The sequence below is a fragment of the Talpa europaea genome (assembly GCF_964194135.1).
Source record: "Talpa europaea genome assembly, chromosome: 16".
NCBI lineage: Eukaryota > Metazoa > Chordata > Mammalia > Eulipotyphla > Talpidae > Talpa > Talpa europaea.
This window is the reverse complement of record NC_140084.1, coordinates 435558-456205: the sequence shown is the minus strand read 5'-3', so window position 1 is coordinate 456205 and position 20648 is coordinate 435558. Positions and strand designations below refer to the sequence as shown.

General features: G+C 72.2%; 1 protein-coding gene across 1 annotated transcript in view; it reads right to left on the bottom strand.

The window, feature by feature from the left end:
• Nucleotides 1–20648, bottom strand: part of PIEZO1 (piezo type mechanosensitive ion channel component 1 (Er blood group)) — a gene marked incomplete at both ends in the record, with an annotated part of 30938 nt that overhangs the window by 3096 nt on the left and 7194 nt on the right. The window contains 40 exon segments of the mRNA XM_084257878.1: nt 31–178; nt 263–371; nt 453–708; nt 785–973; nt 1049–1307; nt 1381–1560; nt 1631–1713; nt 1828–2000; nt 2084–2131; nt 2208–2304; nt 2661–2761; nt 3133–3204; nt 3435–3520; nt 3595–3684; nt 3937–4108; nt 4184–4280; nt 4354–4597; nt 4753–4906; nt 5135–5239; nt 5950–6154; nt 6315–6515; nt 6592–6717; nt 6972–7148; nt 7251–7411; nt 7547–7635; nt 7729–7911; nt 8000–8148; nt 8222–8407; nt 8410–8583; nt 8796–9056; nt 9198–9298; nt 9823–9919; nt 9990–10103; nt 10201–10372; nt 10449–10662; nt 10738–10906; nt 12490–12628; nt 12739–12781; nt 13135–13257; nt 13995–14090. Of these exon segments, the coding sequence (XP_084114004.1) occupies nt 31–178; nt 263–371; nt 453–708; nt 785–973; nt 1049–1307; nt 1381–1560; nt 1631–1713; nt 1828–2000; nt 2084–2131; nt 2208–2304; nt 2661–2761; nt 3133–3204; nt 3435–3520; nt 3595–3684; nt 3937–4108; nt 4184–4280; nt 4354–4597; nt 4753–4906; nt 5135–5239; nt 5950–6154; nt 6315–6515; nt 6592–6717; nt 6972–7148; nt 7251–7411; nt 7547–7635; nt 7729–7911; nt 8000–8148; nt 8222–8407; nt 8410–8583; nt 8796–9056; nt 9198–9298; nt 9823–9919; nt 9990–10103; nt 10201–10372; nt 10449–10662; nt 10738–10906; nt 12490–12628; nt 12739–12781; nt 13135–13257; nt 13995–14090 (5843 nt within the window).

Below are 20648 nucleotides of genomic sequence, written 5' to 3'. Positions count from 1 at the left end.
CCTGCGTCCTGCAGCCCAGCCCCCACTCACCCCGAAGGCCCAGAAGCCAAAGATGATGATGATGAAGTCGACCACGTCGGCCAGGAACATGAGGGCGTAGACGTCGGTGGCCGCCCGGTACTGGGTGTGCAGGATGTCGTGGAAGAAACGCCGCAGGGGCCGGTACATGCCCTGGGCCCTGGGGAGCGGGACTCAGTGCTGGGCCCTGCCCCTGCCAGCCCGCCCCCCAGCCCCGCCCCTGCGCCAGGCCCTGCCCACTCACAAGGACAGGCAGAGCCTCTGCAGCTGCTGCCCGGCTGCCCGCACTCGGTCCCCGGGGCGTCGGTGCCTCTTCTCTGTCCCTGCGGCTTCCCCCTCTGACTCCTCAGCTTCTGTGGGGAGCAGCCGGCTCAGCCCTGGTCTCCTGAGGGCCTGCCTGTCACCAGCAGGGCCGGGGGGCCGGGGTGCCCTACCAGTTTCCGCCAGGCCTCTGGGGGTGCTGCTCTCCCGCCTCCTGAAGCGCAGGCTCGTGCGCGTCCTGCTCTGGATCTCGAGCTCCTCGGAGGGCCCGCCCCTCACGTCCGCCTGCACGCTGTCCTCGGGGGGGTCCGCCGCCGCCTCGGTCTCGGGTCCCAGCAGGGCCTCCAGCTCCTCAGCCCCTTGCTCCCCGCCGTCCCTGCCGCGCGCCTTGGTGTCAGGCTCCTCCTCGTGGTCCCAGAGGCCGTAGCACTGCACGGAGGGGCAGTGGTCAGGCGGCGGGATGGCCGCCCCCCCCCTCCCCGGACGGAGGCCCGCCCAGGCTCACCAGCAGCTGCGAGCGGTGGAAGAAGAGCGCCATGAGCTGCAGCAGGTCGTACTTGATGTAGCCATCCGTCTTCTCCAGGCCCAGGATGCGCGGCGGGAAGTAGGGCTTGTTCTCGTAGCGCCGCAGCACAGCCTGGCTGTTCCAGGGGAAGAAGCCGAACTGGAACAGGTACTTGGTGACCACAGTGACCTGTGGGGAAGGGTCTCAGCGGCCGCCCACCGGCCCGCGGCTGGCCTGCCACCCGCCCTCCGCCCCCCGCCCCACCTCGGTGAAGATGATGGCCGTCATCCAGAAGCGCTTGCTGGGCCGTGGGATGGACAGCATGGCCCAGAGGAAGACCAGCACGGGCAGCACCAGCGAGACGGCCGAGGCGGTGACCATGTGGTTCAGGATGATGATGAAGTAGCACAGCAGCTCGGAGTGCGCGGCCACGCACTGGTACACGGCCTGCAGCAGCCGCAGCGGCCGGCCCTGGCCCTCGGAGAAGCGCCGGGCCTCCTCCAGCTCCGGGATGTGCAGGCGCCTGTGGGGGGCCCGCTCAGCACCGCGCCGCAGAGGCCAGGACCCCCCCACACCTCCGCCCCGCCTCCGCCCACCTGTCCAGGAGCAGCTCGCTGGCCGTGCGGGTGCGGCGCACGCTGGCCGGCAGCTCCCGGGAGCCGCGCAGGGAGGGCCCCGGGACCGCCTCCTCGCTGCCGCTGCGGGTGCTGTAGCCCGTGCTCAGGGGGCTGCTGGTGTCCGTCACGCTGCTCAGCGGCTCCTCGGCGCCCAGCCCGCTGAGGGAGGGAGGCGGTCAGGGGGCGGCGGGGCGGGGTGGGGGAGCCTGGCAGCAGGGGCCGCACCTACCTTGACGTGAGGCTTGGCTCGTCGCGGGCCTCCGTCTCGCTGGCGTACAGCTGGTCCAGCACCTCACTGCCCACCTCCTCGCCCTGCACGGCACGCCCAGCTCTCTTGCCAAAGGGGCCCCGCGGGCCAGGCCCATCCCCCCAAAGAAGGCAGGAAGGGTGCACGGTGGAGAGGGGGCGGGCACGGGGGGTGCTCACCCGCAGCAGCTTCTCGGCCAGCACGTAGCGCTCGGCGCGCAGCACGTCGCTGGTGGCCTGGTGGTGGCGCGTGAAGGTGTGCAGCCAGCGCGTGAGCCCGTCCACCAGCGCCTGGCCCAGCACCCACAGGAACTGCACAGTGCTCAGCACGCGCTGCATCACGTGGCCGCGGCCTGCAGAGGGGGGCGGGGGGTGCTGGAAGGGTGGCCTAGTGGCAGCGGGGGACCCCCCTCCCCGGGCTTTGGGGCCCACGCACCTGCCACCTCGTCCTGTGGCGCCTCTGCCTCCTGGCTGGGGCCTCCTCCTGGGAGTGGGAGTGGGTGCAAGTCAGCGCCTGGGCCCCTGGGGTCCCCTCCAGAGCCCTGTGCGCGCCCACTCACCTGTGGGCAGCTGCCCTGCCTGCTCCTGCCGGGCCTGCTCCTCCCGCCGCTGCCTCAGCACGGTCTGGGCGTTGGTGACCCACGCCTGGTACGCCATCTGCTTGCCGGGGCCTCGCGGTTAGCGTCTGCCCCCGGCCTCCTGCTGGACCTTCCCTCCCTCGGCGAGGGCAAGAAACAGCCCAGGGGGCGGGGCAATGCCCACAGCCCCGTGGCCCCCCCCCCCCGCTACCTTTCCCCTTGAGCACGGACCCCGGGACAGCCCAGGGCCCGGCCCAGCAGCAGACGTGTCCGGCACGCGTGCAGCGCCCCCGAGAGGCCAGCCATCAGCGGGCGCTGCAGGGCCCGGCGGCAGGTGACCGCGCCCCGCACCGTGTGCGCTTGTCTCACTCGGCGCCTGGGGAGGCGCCGGCCCAGCGGGCCGCCTGGGCTGCGGGAGGCAGCCCCTGCCCTGACCTGGAAGGCGCTCTGTGCCGACGGCCGCGGGTCCTCGGGCTGCACCTCCTCCTCCTCCTCGCTGTCAGACTCGAACAGGTAGTAGTCCCCAGAGTGGATGACTGCGGGCAGGGCGGGGCTGAGCGCCGGCCCCCCACCCCCTGTCCACCCCCTCGGGGGCCTGGCTGTGCTGCCCTGCCCGGTCCCCCAGCACCGTGACCCCTGGGCCAGCCCCACGGCCACCCTCCCAGGTGCCAGAGGCAGGGCGGCGTCGCATGCAAAGGACACAGGCAGCGCGAGGAGACGAGACTGGACAAGAGGACGCGTGGGGACCGCGGTCAGCAGGGCACGTGGGGTTCTGGCTCAGGAGAGGGCAGCGTCTGCTGTGGGGGCGCAGCCCGTCACGACAGGCCGGAGGCGGGGCGAGGAATATGTGCATGGGGGGGGGCCAGCGGCTCCCTGAGGCAGTCAGCCGGGCCGGGTTGGGCCGTACCTGTGGCGTGGTCCAGCCAGGGCCGCCACCACTGTCTCGGGGGCGCGGGGGAGCCCCCCGGGCTGCCGGGCCCTGTGGAGGAGCGGTGAGCATGAGCAGCAGGGAGCGGGGCCGTGTGCGGCAGGGCGGAAGGGCCGGCGGCCCCCACGGGCAGGCCACAGGCAGGCGCGGGCCGGCCACACGGGACAGACGACCACATGGCACGGGACAGGGCGGCGGCTGGCGACACCACGAGCACGGGTGGGGGAGCGTGTGGGGGAGCATGTGGCGGGCGGGGCTGCCAAAGCCCCACCCACACTCACCTGGCTCTTGGCGGGGGTCCTGGGGGCGGCCCTGGCCAGTCTGGCCCTGGCGGTGCTTCTCCTGCTTGGCCCGGATGCGCTCCATCCTGGGGGTGCGGGGGGAGGCCGTGAGTGCTGGGCAGGCCGGGGAATCCCGGTGCCCACCCTGGGCGGCACCTACTGTCTCTTCAGCTGCGCCAGGGACTTCTCCTCCGCCCGGCGGTGCAGGTCGATGGTCTTGAGGTTGGCGGCGTTGTAGAGGGCGAAGCCCCTGCGGGTGGCATGGTGAGGCCCCAGCCTCTCTGCCCAGTTTGGGGTTCCCCGCTTCGGGCCGGCTGGGCCCAGCTGCCCACGTCCTCCCTGCTCAAGGGGGCCTCAGCCCTACCCACCACCCACCAGACTGTGGGGCCGGGAGGGCCGGGCCGCCCTGCGCTGCCATGGGCACCATCAGGGCTGCAGCGGCCACTCGGCTCCCAAGATGGGCCTGGGCTCTGCTGCTTGGGCTCCCCGTGGCGAGGCCAACCTGGAGGCCTGCATGGCGGTGGCCTGCAGCTCCGCCCTGACGTGCAGGAAGTAGTAGCTGAGGAAGACGCGGCGCTGCAGCAGCAGGAACAGGAAGCAGACGCTGTCCCAGAGCACGCCCGCCTCCTCCACGGGCAGCAGGCAGTCCTGGTCCCTGCCCAGCATCTCCTTGGCTGCGGGCGGCACCGCAGGGATCAGGCCCTGGCTCGGGCGCGCACTCGGTCCCGCCCGCCCGCCCGGTCACTCACGGTCGTAGTAGCCTTTGACGGTGCACACGAGGCTGAAGAGCTGGATCACCCAGCAGAAGCTGCTCTGCATCTGCTCCACGAAGACGCAGGACAGGAGCTGGGGGGGAGGCGGGTCAGGCCAGGTGGGCGGGCAGGCGGAGGGCAGAGGGGTCGGCCTGGCGGGGGCTCACCGAGAGCAAGTTCTTGGAGACGATGACGGTGACGTTGTAGAGGATGAGGCAGTCCCAGAGCAGCAGGCGGGCGCGGGTGTCCCTCTGCAGCAGGGCGGTGCCGAAGAGCAGCAGGTAGAAGCAGGCCAGCAGGTAGCCGAGCCCGAAGACGCTGATGCGGGTGGCCCCCGTGACGAACACCACCACCAGCACCAGCCAGAAGAGGTAGCGGAAGACGGCCACCTTGAGCATGTCCAGGGAGGACCTGCCGGCCGCGGGGCGTCAGTGCGGGGCGTCACCGGAGCCCCAGCTCCCTCGGAGCAGGGACCTGCCGGGGTGGGGGGTCCCGCCGGCGCCCCCGCAGCCTGTGCTGGCGTGACCGTCCGCCCTGCCCGGCAGCAGCCTGCCCGGCCGACTCACCTGCAGTGGATGAAGTTGGGCACGGGGTTGGGCTCCCCCCGGGGCAGCTCCAGGTGGTCCGTGTTGACGCCGGCCATGCGCTGCCACTCCTCGGTGCGCTCGGCCGAGAAGACCTGCCACTGCTGCGAGGCGCAGAGCAGCAGCAGGAAGTCGCCTGCGGGCACAGGGTCCGCTGCCACCAACCGGCATCCCCCGCCCGCCCCGCCCCAGCAGCCGTGGGCAGCGCCGCCCGCCGTGCAGACCCGCTCAGCACGCCCGCCCCACACGCGTGCCCCCCGGACGCTGCTCTGCACCGCGGCGGGCGCCCGGGAGGCAGGGCCGGCGGGGGGCGCTGGCGGGCGGCCTGGACGAGCCCTGCCCTCGCTGGCCAGGCCGCACTCACTGATGAGGTTGGTGGAGTTGGGGCTCCGGAAGAAGTCGGGCAGGTACAGCCACTTGATGAGCGCCGAGTTCATGGGGATGGCCTGGCTCCAGCGCCACGGGTAGTCTGCGGGGGCGCGTGTCAGGGCAGGGCCCGGCATCCCCAGCGGCCGCGCCTACGTCCACTCGCGCACCCACCCCACGGCCCTTCAGCGTCCGAGGCCCGCCGGCCAGAGACCCCATGTCCTCAGACACGTGCCCCCGCGTGACTGCCCAGGACCTGGGCGTGGGCGGGGCCGAGGGGAGGCCTACAGGGAGGGAGATGGGCAAGCGGGGCCTTTCTGGTGGTGACCACTGATGGGGGGCAGGATGCAGAGCCCAGAAGGCACAGGACTGGGGGGACAAGAGGAAGGCGCCCCCCGAGCCTTCACCCCAGAGGAAGGACCCTGTGCCCACCCCAACCCCAGGCCCAGGCCCCACAGGACTCTGCTCAGCGGCTGAGAGGCGGAGGGCGTGGCCGGGCTGCCACAGTGGTCAGGGACTGCACCCCAGATGCGCGGGCGTGGGAGCAAACACGGCGCCTCCGCCAGACCACAGGGGGCCCGGTTTTACTACAGCAAGCCCAGAAGCAGCCTGGATGGCCTCGGCACCTGGCTGCACCGGCCCCGCCTGTCCAGTGCCCACCACGGTTTTCTGCCCCAGCCTCCAGGGGAAGGAACCGGGTGACGGTGGGAGCTGGCGGAGGCCATGGAAGGGTCCAGAGTGCGCCCTGAGGCAGCACCCAGCAGACGCCCAGGGGAGGGCTGTGGGATGGGCTGGCGGGGCGGCGCGCCTCACCTATGCACAGGGCGGGGGGGATGCCCAGGCACAGCAGGTACTGGTACAGCAGGAAGAGCGTCAGGAAGAGGCAGTAGTTGGGCCAGAGGCGGGCGATGGCCGCGCGGCGCCGGCGCGTGAGGATGGCCACCAGCCAGCCGCCGTGGAGGATGACCATGAAGTTCATGCGCTGGCCGATCACGTTCACGGCCATCAGGAAGCAGATCTGGGGGTGACGGGGGGTGCAGTCGGACAGGGGCCAGGTGTGGGGGCCCGGGGACCCCACACCCCCTGTGGGGACGGAGGGCCTGACCCCGCACACACGGGAGACGGAGCTGTGCCGGGGCAGCAGGATGCACGGGAGCGGGGCGCTCGCCGGACCTCACCTCCAGCCCGAATTTGTAGAAGAAGAAGTTGATGAAGTACTTGAGGCAGCTGAGCAGGTCGCGGTCCAGCCGCTGGCGGGTGCCGTCGGCGCAGACGGCCTGCGCGGGCAGCGGGCCCAGCTGGTGCTGGCGGCGGTGGTGCTCTTGGCTCCGGTACACCATGGCCTCGAACACCAGCAGCAGCAGGATCTGCAGGTGGTTCTGCGGCAGGGCGGGCGGGGCGGTCAGGGCTGCCCGGCCCCGCCAGCCCCCCGCCGCCCTCCCCCGGCCCACTCACCTGGATGTAGCCCAGGTTCGGGAAGCCCTTCCGCACCCCAAACCAGTTGGCGGGATCGACGGGGCCGCGGTACAGCAGGGACTGGCTGATCTCGGCCTTCTGCAGGTTGGTGCTGTTGGGGAAGGGCTGGGGGAGGGGCGGGCATCAGCGCTGGCACTGGGCGGGTGGGACACGGGCCCCTCGCCCCACCTCGGCTCTGGGTCCACCCTGACAGGGAAGGGGTCAAGGAATGCAGCAAAGGGGCCCCACAAAGGGGGTGGGGCTGCTCGGGGGCCTCCCCCTCCCCGCCAGGGTGGGGCTGCCTGGTGCCTCCCCAGGCCCTGGGCTGAGCGCAGGCCCGCGGGCAGGGACCCTCCTCTGCGGGCCGGGGGGCGCGGCACCTCCGTGCAGTTGCTGGCGTACTCCTGCGGCCGCACGACCTTGAGCTGGTACAGCATCTTGCACACGATGATGATGCAGGTCCACACGGTGGACAGGCAGGAGGCCATGGGCCGGAAGCGGGGGTAGGGCAGCGCGAAGGCCCAGAGCACCACCAGCAGCAGGTTCATCACCGACACCTGCGGGCGGCGCGGCGGGCTGGTGGCTGGACCCCGCAGCCGCCCCCCACCCCCTCCCGCTGCCACCCGTCCTGCCGCCAGCCCCGCGGGCCCGGCACGCACCTCCTTCAGGGCCACCCAGACGGTGTAGAGGGCCACCAGCTTGAGGACGTGCAGCTCCAGCAGGCGCCGCACCAGCACCTGCACGCGGGTGAGCACGGCGGAGAAGCCGGCCGCCAGCTCCAGCAGGCGCTCGGCCACCAGGCCCCACTTGCTGGGCGCCGCTGCAGGGTGGGAGGGCGGCCGCGGGGTGAGGCGGGGTGAGGCGGCGTGCTCCCGGCCCGAGCCGCCCGCCCCGCAGCCCAGGCTTGGGGCTCAGAGGGCCTGAGCCCGGGGACACGGGGCGCCCTGCGGCTTACCTTCCGGGGCCCGCGTGGCCTGGGGGGGTCCAGGTGCCCCCTCCGCCGCCTCCTGCTGTAGCAGCGGGGTCCCGCTCACCCCGTCCTGCCTGGGACAGGGCCCCACAGCGTCACTTCCCCCCACCAGGCCGGGCGCCCACCCGGGACCGCCCTCCCCGGCTGGGAGCGGAGCGGGCGCCCACCTGGAGGCCCAGCGCGGCCGCTGGGCGCGGGGCGGGGGCACCCGGTCCAGGTCGGTGAGCCGCATGAAGGGCTGGTGGAAGTAGTGCAGCTGCAGGATGCAGGCGAGCAGGAAGAAGCCGGGGATGAGGATGCTGGAGAAGAGCTCGGACACGCTGAACTGCTCCAGGCCCAGGTCCTCCAGCCTGCGGGAGCCACGGTCACCACCTGAGGCCCGCCGCCCGCCCGCCCGCCCGCCGCCCGCCGCCCGCCGCCCGCCCGCCGCCCGCTCACTGCTCGTCCGTGAAGCCCGTCAGGTTGCGCCAGTAGGCGGGGAAGTCCTGGAACTGGAAGGTGTAGACGGCGATGAGCACCAGCATGGTGTAGGCCACCACCAGCCACCAGAACACCTTGAGCAGCTTCCTCCACAGGCTGTAGTAGACCTGAGGGGGCGCAGCGGTGAGCCCCCTGCCCGCCCGCCCGCCCGCCCGCCCGCCCAGCCGCCCCGCCTGGCACCTGGAAGAGCGTGAGGCACAGCAGGAAGAGGAACATGTAGACGATCTTGTAGACCACCAGGCGGCCGGCGAAGCTGACCACGATGAACATGCCCCCGCACACGTAGATCCAGTACTTGGCGTACGCGCCCGTCACCAGCGTCCCCAGACTCCGCAGCAGCGTGCGCGTCCGCGTGGGCTCTGCAGGGGACACGTGGCGTCGGGCCGGGAGGGCCGGGAGGGGGCCCCGCCCGCCTGCCCGCCCGCCTCACCTGTGTCAGCCACGGTCACCCCCGTCAGCGTGGGCGGAGCCTTGGCCCCCCTCAGCAGCTTCTCCTTGACAAACTGGCGCAGCAGGAGCCAGAAGGTCAGGGTGTACAGCAGCTGCGACACGGCGGGTCAGTGAGCGCCGGCCTGGCCTCCGGCACCAGGCCCCGCCCAGAAGTGCCCTCGGTGGGAAGCGGCCGGCCCCTGCCCCTGCCCCGGGCCAACTCTGTGGACATGTTGTCACACCCGCAGGCCCCTGGCCCCACACATGCCGGGCACCGCTGCCTCAGGGCCACGCCAAGTGCGAGGTGGCGCTGGCAGCCGCTCACCATGGCGCCCAGGTCCAGGCAGGGGTAGCGCGTGTGCTCCAGCCCCAGCTGGCGCAGGCTGACGGGGCCCAGCATGACAGGAAGCTCGCGCTGCAGATCCATGGCCCACACGTAGCGCAGGCCGCACAGCGCCAGCCCGTAGAGCAGGATGAAGGGTGAGCACAGCATGGCCAGCTGGTGGCGACTGCGCACTGTCCAGATGACGCAGGCCCAGAGCAGCAGCACGAAGGTCAGCCAGCTGTGGTAGGTGATACTCCAGACCTGGGGGCGAGGGGGAGGCCAGTGGGTGGACCCCCGGAGCGCCAGCACACCCCCCCCCCCCCGAACACACACAGCACGGGCTTGGACTCGGGCTGCTCGGGCCCCGCGGCCGAGGGGGCACATCCCGCAGACGCCACTCACCATCATGGCGATGAGGGCGCACACGTAGCTCTGGTTCATGATGAGGTGGCCCAGGCTGTGCAGCGGTGATGGCTCTTGGGGTCCTGCCAGCCGGGGGCGCCCTAGAGGGGTGGGCCGGTCAGGCAGGAACTGGGGGCCCTCCTGGAAGCTGCAGCTGGGCTCGGCCACATGCGACGTTGCCCCCAGACATGGACAGGTGGCCCGTGGGGAGAAGGGAGCGTGCTGGCAGGAGCCCGTGGCGGGCCTGGGGCAGAGCACGCCCTGGAGCATGGGGGTGCCCAGCCCCCACCTCCGCAGGCCTCGGCTTCCAAGACCAAAGGCCAGGGCGGAAAGGTAGCCCCATGCCAGCACCCCAATGCCTGATTGTGCAGGGGCAGCCCGGAGCACGGGGGGCTGGGCTGGGGGGGCACTTCGAGACAGGGCTGCACAGGGCCCCAAGGTGGGAGAGTTGAGTGCGCTCTGGACTGGGAGGGGTGCGGGGGGCCGGGAGGCCCCTGGAGGGCTGGGTCACGGGGCCCTGGCCCTGGCCCTGGCCCTGGCGGCAGACCAGTGAGAACCCCCGATGGCCACCAGGGGGCAGTGCACGCACACGCAGGAGCGCCCAGGCCCAGCACGCGGGACTCACTCGGGTGCTGCCGGACGGGGCTGTGGCCAGTCAAGTCGTGCACGGTGCAGTTCTCCGGCTCCAGAGACGCGGGCGCCGCTGGCTGCGGGACAGGACAGACCTCGCGAGCCAGCCCACGGGGGCCGCCCCCCCCCACCACCCCCCGCCCAGCCAGGCCCACCCCTCACCTGGGCAGCTCCAGTTTCCTTATCGGCGGCTGCCCAAGCCTGGTCCTGCAGCCACTGGTCCACCTCGGTCAGCTCCACCTCTTGCTCCTCCTCGCCCCCAGTCACCTCCTTCCTCTGTGGAGACCGGAGTCCAGGCTCAGCCCTTCAGCCTGGCGTCGGGGTTTCGGGGGGGGGGGGGGGGTGTGTGTGCAGGGGGGAGGGGCGGCAGGACCTGGTCGGCGGGCCGGTGGGGGCGCAGCTTCAGCAGCGAGACCAGGGTGTAGTACAGCAGCAGCAGCAGGCCGGGGCTCGCGTACACCGGCCAGTCGTGCTGGGTGTTGAGGGTCAGGGTGTGCGGGCTGGAGCAGTTGGCCGGAACCATGAAGTCCTTGAGGCCGAACACCCTGCGGGGGATGGACCCGGCTGAGTGCGCGGGGCCGGTGGGGCGGGGCCCGTGGGGGCGGGGGCCGGGCGCCTCACCTGGCCCAGATGCTGGCGGGCGGGAGCAGGGCCTGGGCGAAGGGCGTCTGGTAGCAGTAGAGGCAGAGCAGGTGGCCGGCGCCGAAGCAGCCCACGGAGACGCAGAGCGTGCTGAAGCCCAGCGGGCTGATGGGGAAGTGACAGGCCCACCAGGTGCAGATGGCCAGGAAGGCCAGGAAGTAGAGGCTGGAGAAGGCCGAGGGGTGGGCGATGCCTGTGGCCGGGGACACACGGGTCAGGCCGGGCCGCGGGGGCTCCGGGGGCGCGAGGGTCCCTACCCAGTGGGTACCTGCCAACGCCAGCAGCGCGATGGCCAGCATGCGCCCGGCGGCCACCAGCAGCCAGTGGGCGGTGACCCGGAACCGGGCGGCCAGTCGAGATCTCCGCTTGGCGGCCAGCGCGGGGCCTCCCCGGAGCCCTGCCAGGGGCCGGGCGTCCGCCTCCCTCTCGTCGTCATCCTGCAGGGTCACGGGGAGACAGGTCAGGGCACGGAGCCCCCCGAGCCCCCACCACTGCTGCCCAGTGGCCGCGGCCTGCACCCCCTCAAGTCAGCTCTGGGGACTGGAGCAGCCCACCTGGCCGGCCCGGCCCACGCAGGCGCCTCCAGAGCTGCCGAACCCCTCAGCGCCCGCCCTCGTCTCATGGAGACCCGCACAGGCCCCTGGGCCAGCCCCGACCGAGCGGCGAGTGTCCGGAAGGGGGCATGTGCCGCCCCACCACGCGTGGCCCACAGGCTGGAGCTGAGCCCACACGGGCTGGGCCCCCATCAGAGTGGGGTGAGGGGACCCCACTTCACCAGGCTTGGTGCTAGGGTCTCAGGGTGGGCGTGCCCTGAGGCTGATTCGCCAGTGGACAGAAGCGACCAGCTGGCTGGGGAAGGGACGGCCCTGCCGGGCCCCACCGTCCCGGGGCTGGGGGCTGCAGCAGCGAGTCCTGCTTCCTGGAGGCCCCGGGCCTCGGGGCGGGCGGCGGTGGCAGGGAGCCCGCGGGCCACACCCCAGCCCCCAGCCTGGCGTCGGCCTCTGGTCAACCCGAAGTGTCCCAGAGAACCCCAGGCAGGACCTGCCCAAGTCTGGGGGCCCGTCAGAGCGGGACGCCCCCGCCCGCCACAGGCAGCCAGCCTGAGCTCGGCAACGCGGCCGCCCCCTCCCACCCCGGGAGCCTGAGAGCCGCCACCTGGGGGGGCCGGGGTGGGTGTGGCCGCCATGACAGACCCGCGATGCGGGGGGTTGGGGATGCCCACGTGTCCCCGCCTCCCGCGGCTGAGCCTGGCTGAGCACGTGCGCCCGGGACGTGGCTCCGGCCGTGGGCAAGGTGCCCCCCCCCCCCCGCTGTCTCCACCCGGCCATCAGGTCCAGCCCCGGGGGCAGACCTGTGATGGGCAGCTTGGAGGGGCTGGCCCTGCCGCCACCCCCAGATTTTGGGAAGGAGTCCAGTCCCTTCCCGGCAGGGCTGTTCCCGGAAGCCCTGGCCCTGCTAACGAGGAAACCAGAGGCCGCCGGCCTGCGTGCCCACACACCCGGGGGGGGGGGCGGGCCGCGGGGCGGGCGGGCGGAGAGCAGGCGGGTCGGCTTCAGGCCGAGTGACCTGCCCTGCGGTGGGCCCCAGGACTCCCCTCCCCCTTTCTGGCCAGGCTGAGGACAAATGACAGTGGGACCTGCACGGGGCGCCCGAGGCCCTGGGCCCCCTGCAGGGAGTGGGGCTGAGGCCAGTGTGGAGGCCTGTGGTGGGGGCAGGGCACACGCAGGACCCGGGCCTCACCCCACTGGAGGCAGGACCCTCCGGGACAGTCCTGATTTAGGGCCTAAACAGCCACGATGACCCACAACCCCACTGGTGCTCTCGTTCTCCAATGCGCTCTCCCCGCCCTTCCCAGCGCTGCCCGCCAGGCGCTGCCCACCCCCAGCATGGCCTTTGTCTCCTGTTCTGGGCAAGCCTGAAGGGCATGGGGTCCCGAGACCGCCCCCAGGACAGACAGGCAGCCACCTCACCCCCCGGCCTCCGTGCCCTCGAGCGTGTCCAGCCCCAGCTGGCCCCTCACCGGCTCCCGGGCACGCTGGCTCTGCCGTGCCCTCCGCACCAGGCGCCTGCAGAGGCCCAGGCACACGGAGGAGACCACCAGGATGCCCAGGTCAGGGGCCACCAGGCGGATGGCGTTGGGGATGTCCTTGAGGTCCAGCCTGTGGAGGGCAGGGAGAGGCTTGAGCAGCTGCTGGCCAGGAGGCCCGGGCCTGGCAGGCGTGCCTCCCTCCCCCACATGGGAAAGCTGGCGCAGGCTCTGGCCTCTCACCTTGTGACCCCCACATGACGGGAGAGGGTCTCCCAGGGGCCACCTGCAGAGAGAGGCGGCGGGGGGGCCCGGGTCAGGTGGTGGGTGCCCCGGGGATGCCAGCTGCCCGCAGGAACGCCGGCACAGGCTGCCTTCGCTTAGGGAGACTGAGGCCCAGCAGGGAGGGGTGCGGCCGGATGTGCCTGAGGGGTGCCGACTGGGCCCCAGCTTCCTGCCTGCAGGGGGCGTCACCGCCGGGCAGATCGGGGGCCCAGAGACCCGCCCCGGCCACCAGGGCCCCCCATCTGATCCTTTGTGGGGGCAGCTGGGGGTTCTGGCCTGCAGTGGGCAGGACCCCAATAGTCGGCAGCTGCAGACCTGAGGGCCCACAGGCATCCCTGGGCCCTGGAGACTCACAGTTGGGCCCCAGCAGCCGGTCCAGGCGCGGCACGACGTGCAGGCATATCTGGAAGGCCAGGTGGGCAGCCAGGAAGAGGAGGCTGAGGCCCAGCAGGGCTCGGAGGAGGCGGCCAGTGTGACCTGCGGGCAGAGTGGCCTGCTGCAGGGGACGGAGGGGCAGGCGGCCTCCCTGCACGGCAGCGGGTCCATCAGTGCTGGTCAGCCGTGGGTGAGACACTGCTGGGGTCCCGTGGCAGAGGAGGAAGTGGGCGTGGGGTGACCCAGCGGGGATGGGGGTGCCCAGCCTGTCTTTCACCTGCTCACAACCTCCCTGGGGTGGGGCCGAGGCTTGTGGGAGCCCGTGGGTTTGCCCACACTCCTGCAGAGCTCTGGGGCCCCTGCAGGGAGCCCCAGGACCTCAAGTCATGCATTTGGGGAGGGGCCCAAACCTAAGCCCCACCTGGAGGGGAGAAGCGGGGCCCAGGAGCCCCCCAGTCAGCACATCCATTCGTGCCGAGGCTGAGAGGCCGCGATCCCTTGCAGGGCAGCCTGTGGCCCTCTGCTCTGTGGCGGGTACCACTGGGACTGGCCCCGGGTTCTGGGCTCTGAATCCAGCTCAGGCTGTGGCGTGGCCAGTTCCCTGCTCCAGCCTCGGCCTCTGCTCGGGCGCCCACGTGGGCCCCGAGGACTGGGGAAGTGGGGGGTCCCTCTCCTCGCCCAGGCACGGCATGTGCCCCCAACTGGGTCAGGGGTCCTGAGATGGGGGTGGGGCCGCAGAGACCAGAGCCCCTTCCTCACCCCCATCCCCCACATGCCCGGACAGGCCTCGGCATGGCCGCCTGAGCCCCGGCCCTGCTCCCGGCCGCTGCCCGCCTTACCTCGGAGGCTGTGCCAGGAGGGGCCTGGGAACCAGGGCAGCAGCAGCAGGAACAGCAGGTAGACCAGGGAGAGCGCGTTGACGCGGAGCAGGCAGGCTGGGAGGACAGGGAGGTCAGCAGGTCATCGGGTGCCCCCTCAGCACACACCTTCCAAACTCCCCACCACACTGCCCCCCAGCGCTTGCCCACCAGCCCCGCAGAGACCCCAGCAGCCTCTTTGCTTTAGAAAGTGCAGTTACGACATGGCGCACTGCCAAGGGCCCCCGAGCCCGGGCAGGCACCTCCCTGCTGGGGTGCGCCCTGGACAGCACTGGAGCTGCTGCCTGACACGGGGTGGGGGTCCTGCTTGCACAGCCCCGGGTGACCCCCACCTTGCAGCCGGGCCCACCACCGGCCTGCCCCTGGCCCCCGGAGGGGCCTGCGAGCAAGCGGGGCCAGGCTGCGTCTGGATAGTCACCCCAAAGAAGCTGACCTGACCCGGCACTCAGACCGTCTTCCCCGGGGAGGGGACAGGGACAGGCGGGTCTAAAAATAAGCCTGGGCCCAGGCCCTCTCTGCGTCCAGGCCGGGTCTCCACAGGCCCTGGTCACGTGACCTGGGGGCAGTGGTGTCCCCTCCAGTGCCGGGGGGTGGGGGGGCGGCTGGCTCCCAAGGGCCTGGCCTGGACCCCCGGGTCCCACCGGCACCGGATGCGGGAGCCTCCTCAGCCCCCTGGTCAAACCAGTCACAGACCCCTGAGCCCACGTGGCCTCACGTCTCTGCCCGCCTCCCCCTGCCAGGAACCCCCAGGCGGAGCTCAGGGAACCGGGGCGTCAGCCACCGCGGGGGACAGAACCATGGGCCAGGCGCCCAGGCCCGGTCAACGCTCCCACCTGAAGGGTGGGCAGGACCCCAGAACGACAGCCATGGGGGCCAAGCATGGGGCCTCAGTCACCCCTCTCCCCACCCCCACTGAGGTGGGGGTTCTGGCCCAGCCCGAGGGGCGAGGCCAGCCCCGGGCTCCCCCAGAGCACTCGGCACAGAACAGAGTTGCTCGGACGCGCCCAGGAAGCCGGGAGGCGCCTACGGCACAGGCTGCTGGAATGCTCAGCCCCTGGGCCCGCCCCCGCCCCACCGTCCAGCCTGTCCCCAAGGGGGGGCTCAGCGCGGGAGAAAAGGGCCCCCGTGAGTGGCGGCTGGGGTTTGTGGGCTGCAGAGGTCTGGGGGTCACAGCCCGGGGAAGGCCCTCGGAAGCAGCCAAGCGGGCACGTGTCACGTGTGGCTCAGTCACGACAGCCCCAGGCCAGTGAGGCCGTCAGGGGCCAGGGCCCGGGCGCAGGGCCAGAGCCGACCTCAGGTCCCCAGAAACAGGCCTGGGAGGGGAGTTGGGGGGTGGGCGGCCCTCTCCCCTCCTGTCACGAGGGGCAGCTGCCCATGGGGACTCAGTCCAGGCTCCGTGCACACAGGCTGGGCATGTGCCAGCCACTGGATGACGAGGAGGCGCCGCCCTCCTGCGGACCCCGGTTCCACCCGCCCCGCCCAGCAGCTGGGGACAGGCAGCCCTGGGGGCGGGATGGAGGTGAGTTCTGAACAGTCCGTGCCCCTCCTCCATCACCTGGGGGGCAGGTGAGGGTACCCTGGCCACAACCGTGAGCACAAGCCCCCCAACAATGCCATCCTGCATCCCTGTCCCAGGGAAGGGGTAACGGCCAGCACTTGGGTCCAGGCCTGGGCTCCAAATCCAGGACTTCCAGGACATTCTGCGAGACGGTGACTGCTGCTGCCCAGGCATGTGGCCGAGTCGGCAGGAACCTGGGCGCATGCGGCCTGCAGGTGGCGCTGCTCTGGCCTGGCCTGGCCTGGCATGGGGGCTCACGGGGCGTCCTGCCAGCCCCAGGGAAAGCACGCCTTTTCCGGAGCCGGGAACAATAGGAAGGGGTGGGGAACCGGCCTCCAACCCTCACGGCCCCCCGCAGGCCCGAGTCTGCTGCCCAGACCCCTGGCTGGGCCAGCCGCTGGGCCGGGCGAGAGCGCAGGGAGGCAGATGACCAGCTCGTGCCCCCCCCCCAAGCATGCACATTGCAGGCCCCCACCCCCGGCCCTGGAGCTCTGGAACAGCCTGGTCTGCAACTTGCGTGCACACGACCATGGGGGCCAGAGCCGGCCACAAGGGGGTGGGGACAGCACAGGCAGGTGACAGAGGGGGTGCACGAAGGCACCTCCATCCCCCCACATCAGCCACAGGAGCAGGAAGGCCAGTGGCTGGGAGGGGCAGCTGGGTTTGGGTGGACACACCACGGCCCACCTGTCACTGTCCCTGGACACGGGCAGCTACTGGGTGGCCCAGCCCTCAGCTGGGTCTGAAGGGGCCCCTCCCTGCTGCCCCAGCGCCACGGGTCCCGGCCTGGTTGGCAGGAGGGCGGCAGGGCTGGACCTGCATGGGCCTGGGGTGGGCCGAGTGGCTGGCTCCAGGGGGAACAGCAAGGCTGAGGCCCAGGGGGGTCCGGAGACACCCCCCCGCTTCTCCCACATTCACTCCCTCCCTGAGGCGCCTCTTTCTGAGGCCTGACCACACCCCCTGGGTGCAGGCCCAGGGGTGCCACAGCCTCACAGTGGCTCAGGTTCGGTTCCCACCACTGCCGGGGTGGCCTCAGGGCCCAGCCAGACAGCCCCTAGGTCCGCGCCAGGCCTCGGGAGCATGAGGCCCAGAGACGCCCTGCGCCGCTCACTGGCCCCAGCGCGCACGGTGGACAGAGGCGGCCCTCGCCTCCCGGGGAGTCTCCTCCTCTGCCGTATTTGGCCTGGAGGAGAACCCGTAAACACGGCTCACCCTGCGGGGGAGGGGGGCGGGGGGCGGTGCCAGAGCGGGACATGGCTGCTGGCCCCGGCCCGCAACTACCCGCAGCTCCGAGGCACCTGCCGGGGCCCCCCCAGGGGACCCCGGGCTGGGATCTAGCCCCCCATTCTGGAGCAGGTGTCTGGAGAGGTCAGCAGGGGCCCAGGGCTGAGGTGCTGCCCTGGCGTGTCTGCGGCCCACAGCACCCACCGCCGCCGTTGAGGAGTGCCCCCGGGAGCTCCAGCCCCGAGGAGGTGGGGGGCACAGGAGCACACTAGCGTGGACAGGGAGACTCAGGAGAGGCCTGCACAGCCGCACGGGCTCCTCTCCAGGGGCAGCGGGAGTAGGCACGGCGAGGGCGACAGCTGAGGTGGACCCTGCAGGGCCAGGGCCAGCAGCAGGGCAGGAGGGGGGTGTTTGGCCCCCAGAACTGGGGCCTGGCAGATGTCCTAGAGCCTGTGCTTGGCAGGGCCGAGCGGCCAGGGGTACGCCAAGTGCTGGGCCTCCAGCCCCCGATCAGGCCAGGCGGAAGGAGCAGCCACGCTCCACCACAGACCCTGGAGGCCCAGGCCGGGGCGGGGCGCCCGAGGCTGCCCTGTATGGAAGGGCTGGGGGCCGCCGATGGGCGGGCAAGGAGGTCCCTCCCCTGGAGGACGCCGCCCCAAGGGCCCAGGCTCATCAGAGAACCCCTCCCGCCAGCGAGCAGTCCCCTCAGCGCCCGAGCCACGCCCAGCACCCCAGCAACCAGCACCGCCCACCGTCTGCGCGCGGGGGTGGCTGTGCCTTGGGCTCGGCTCCTCCGAAGGGTCAGTGCTCGGCCACCCTGCCCAGCAGGCCTGCCGGAGCCCAGATTCCAGGGCCCGGGCGGGGCCTGCATTCCACAGGGGAGGCAGCTCCCCTGAGCCCCGGGGAGGAGCCAGCGCAGGCCCTGACCTCGTGCAACACAGGTAAACAGGCGCCGCCCACCAGATGGCCAGTGGACGCCGGTGGACGCAGGGCCCGGCGTGTGGCCCTGGGCACTGGGCCGTGCTCTTCAATGCGGCCGCCTTGGCTGGGGCCTGCATGGAGGGCAGGGCTGAGGCCGGCCAAGCCTGGGCAGACACAGGGGCCGGCGCTGACCCAGGGCGCAGCAGGGCCTGACCCCGGCATGTGGCCCCGCGGGGTACCCAGGCCACAGCAGGCCAGCACCACCTGAGCTGGCACCCAGGGCGTGGCGTCGGGCTCGCCCAGCCTGTGTGGGGCACAGACAGGTGGGAGGGGTTTCCAGGAGGGCAGGGTGGGGGGCCCGCTCTGGCCCTGCACCCCCGCGGTCCTCTCTGCGGTCACTTTCCAGGTCCTGCCCCACTCTGGGGCACGTCAGGCCCCAGGAAGGGGTGCGGGGTGGGGTGGGGGCCGCCGGAGGGGGGCGGCGGCGCCGTGGCAGGCGAGGTCCAGCTCTGCCCCCGAGCCCCAGTGCCCTTCAGTGAGATGGGAGCAGCCCAGGACCTGCTCTAGGGTGCGCCCTCCCTGCACTGCACCAACCCCGGGGGGCCCTGCCGGCGGGTGTCCCCCGCACCCCACCCGCGGGGTGAGGCCAGAAGCGGGCACCCGGCAGGGGCCGGCAGGGCCTCAGTGCTGGGGGCTGGGGCGGGGCAGCGGCACGTTTCCCAGGTCAGCGAGGCTGGGCCGGCATGGCCCGTTCTGAGTCGCCACGGAGAAGCTTGTGGACGGGGCGGACACTGAGTTCTGTCCACTGGGTGTCCCACAGGCTGAGGTGGGCCGCGGCCACCGCCCAAGCCCAAGAGCCAGGAGGGCCCAGGGGGGTGCCCCTGGGACCCCAGGCGCCATGTCGCCTGCAGCCTCTCACGGGCCAGCCCACATCGCCCGCGCCAAACGCACAGAACCGGCCTCCCGCCCCCCCCCCGCCCCGCGTGCCCACAGAGCACGGGACAGGCCCTGCCCGTGTCCTGCTGCTTCTCCGGGGAGCCCCGACTGCCCCTCAGCGGCCGCCTCCCAGGAAGCCCAGGCTGGTGCACAGCAGGCCAGGGGGTGGCCCTGGTGCTGGAACGCGCTCCCCAGGCTGGGGAGTGGCCGAGCGGCCCCCACCCAGGAGAGGAGAGCGCGTCCCCCGCCCGGGGACAGGGCAGCTGCCCGAGCTATACGTCCGCTTCCTGGAAAAGTGTGAGCGCTCCGCGCGGCGCCGTCATACCCGCCACATCCTGTTTTTATGGAAAACTAATCTAATTCCCAACAGCACAGCGAGCAGCAGTGTCGCGGGGGTCCCCGCGGGCCACAAGGCGGGGCGCCCCTGCTCTGGCCAGTGCGGCCAGCGCCCTCCCCTGCCAGCGGGTCCTCGGGAGGGGGGCAGAGCCTCCAGTGGGCGCCCCTCCTGGGGAGCAGGCCAGCTTCAGCGGCCCCTGCCCGAGAGCCTGCCCACGCGGGGGCAGCTGTCACTTGGGGGACATCAGAGAGCCCCAACCACCCAGCCTGCTCCTGGGCCGGGTGCCCAGGATGACAGGAAGGGGCCTGACATGGTGGCCTCTCTGTCGATGCTGCCCCCCTTTAAAATGGGGGCACCAGGGTCTCCTCGGCGGTGCAAGGGGTTAAGTCCCAGGACTACGAGGCCATCACCAGCCACTGAGGCCTCAGTGGGGTCCCGGCCAGGGAGCTGCCCACACGGCGCGGCAGACCCCTCCTGTCTCCCCGCCGCTCCCCTCAGCAGTGTGTTTCTGGGGATCTGCCTGTTCCGCTCCCCACTCTGTCTCTGGGGAGTCCTCTCACCCCCCCCACCTCGGGCCTGCACCCCAGCTCTTGTGTGCATAAATAAATGTCAGCAAATCTTAAAAAATCATAAATTAAAAAATGAGGGTGCCAGTCTGCTCCCCCCAAGGCTGCCTTGACCACAGGGGCGCATCCGCGCTGGCGCCACCCAGCCCGGGGTGGGATGGCGCTCTGGGCCCCCAGCTCTGGGGCTGGGCTGGCCTGGGCACCCCCGTCCCTGGATGCAGTCAGGGGTCTGCAGCTCCGTCTCCCCACAAAGGGAGTACCACGCGGGGTGGCCCCCTGCCTGCTGCGTCCTGGGGTCCCAGAGTCCCTGAGTGGCCCGTCCAGCCGCAGGGCCCTGGCTAGACGCGGGGGGGGGGGGGCAGGGGGGCAGCTGGGGCAGCCACATGCACCCAGGCCAGGCAGACCCGCCCGCTCCGCCTGAGGGGGGCCCACGGCCAGGCCGGGAGGGCCCAGCTGACGGCGCAGGGCTGCAGCTCCGGCCAGGGCAGCCTCCGCCCCCCAGCACAGTGTGTGCCCAGCGCTGCTCTGCCTGCGCCGGCGCCATCTCTCTGCAGTTCGGCAGAAGCAGCCACACTGCCCGCGAGGCCGGTGTGGGAGCCGGGGATGTGCCCACCCCGTGCCCCCGCCAGCCCCTGCTGCCCCTTCCCTCTGCCCCGGGCTGCCATCCAAGGCCGCCCCGCACAGCTGCCGCCCCAGAGACAGGACACGGGCAGGTGCCGGGCGTGCGCCCACCGGGACGGGCTCCCCCAGCGGCCACAGGCTGGCCGACCGGCACCCAGAAGCCGGGGTTCAGCCGGGCTTGGCAAGCCTGAGGATGGCCCCAAGTCCCCAGGGTCACCAGGCCGCCTCCCCCGTTCCCGCTGAACCGGCTGAGCCGGAGCCCCGCCCAGCCAGCGCCTCACCAGCGAGGAATCCGTGGCCGGCACGCGGCTCTGCTGCCCCCCCCCCCCCCCGCGGCCCCCGAGGCCGGCTCAGCTCCCGACTGCAGGGCTCTGCGGCCGCAGCCCCACGAGCTTCAGCTGCGGCCTGCCCGGGTCACTGCCCACGTCAGTCACGGCTGGACACGGGCCCTC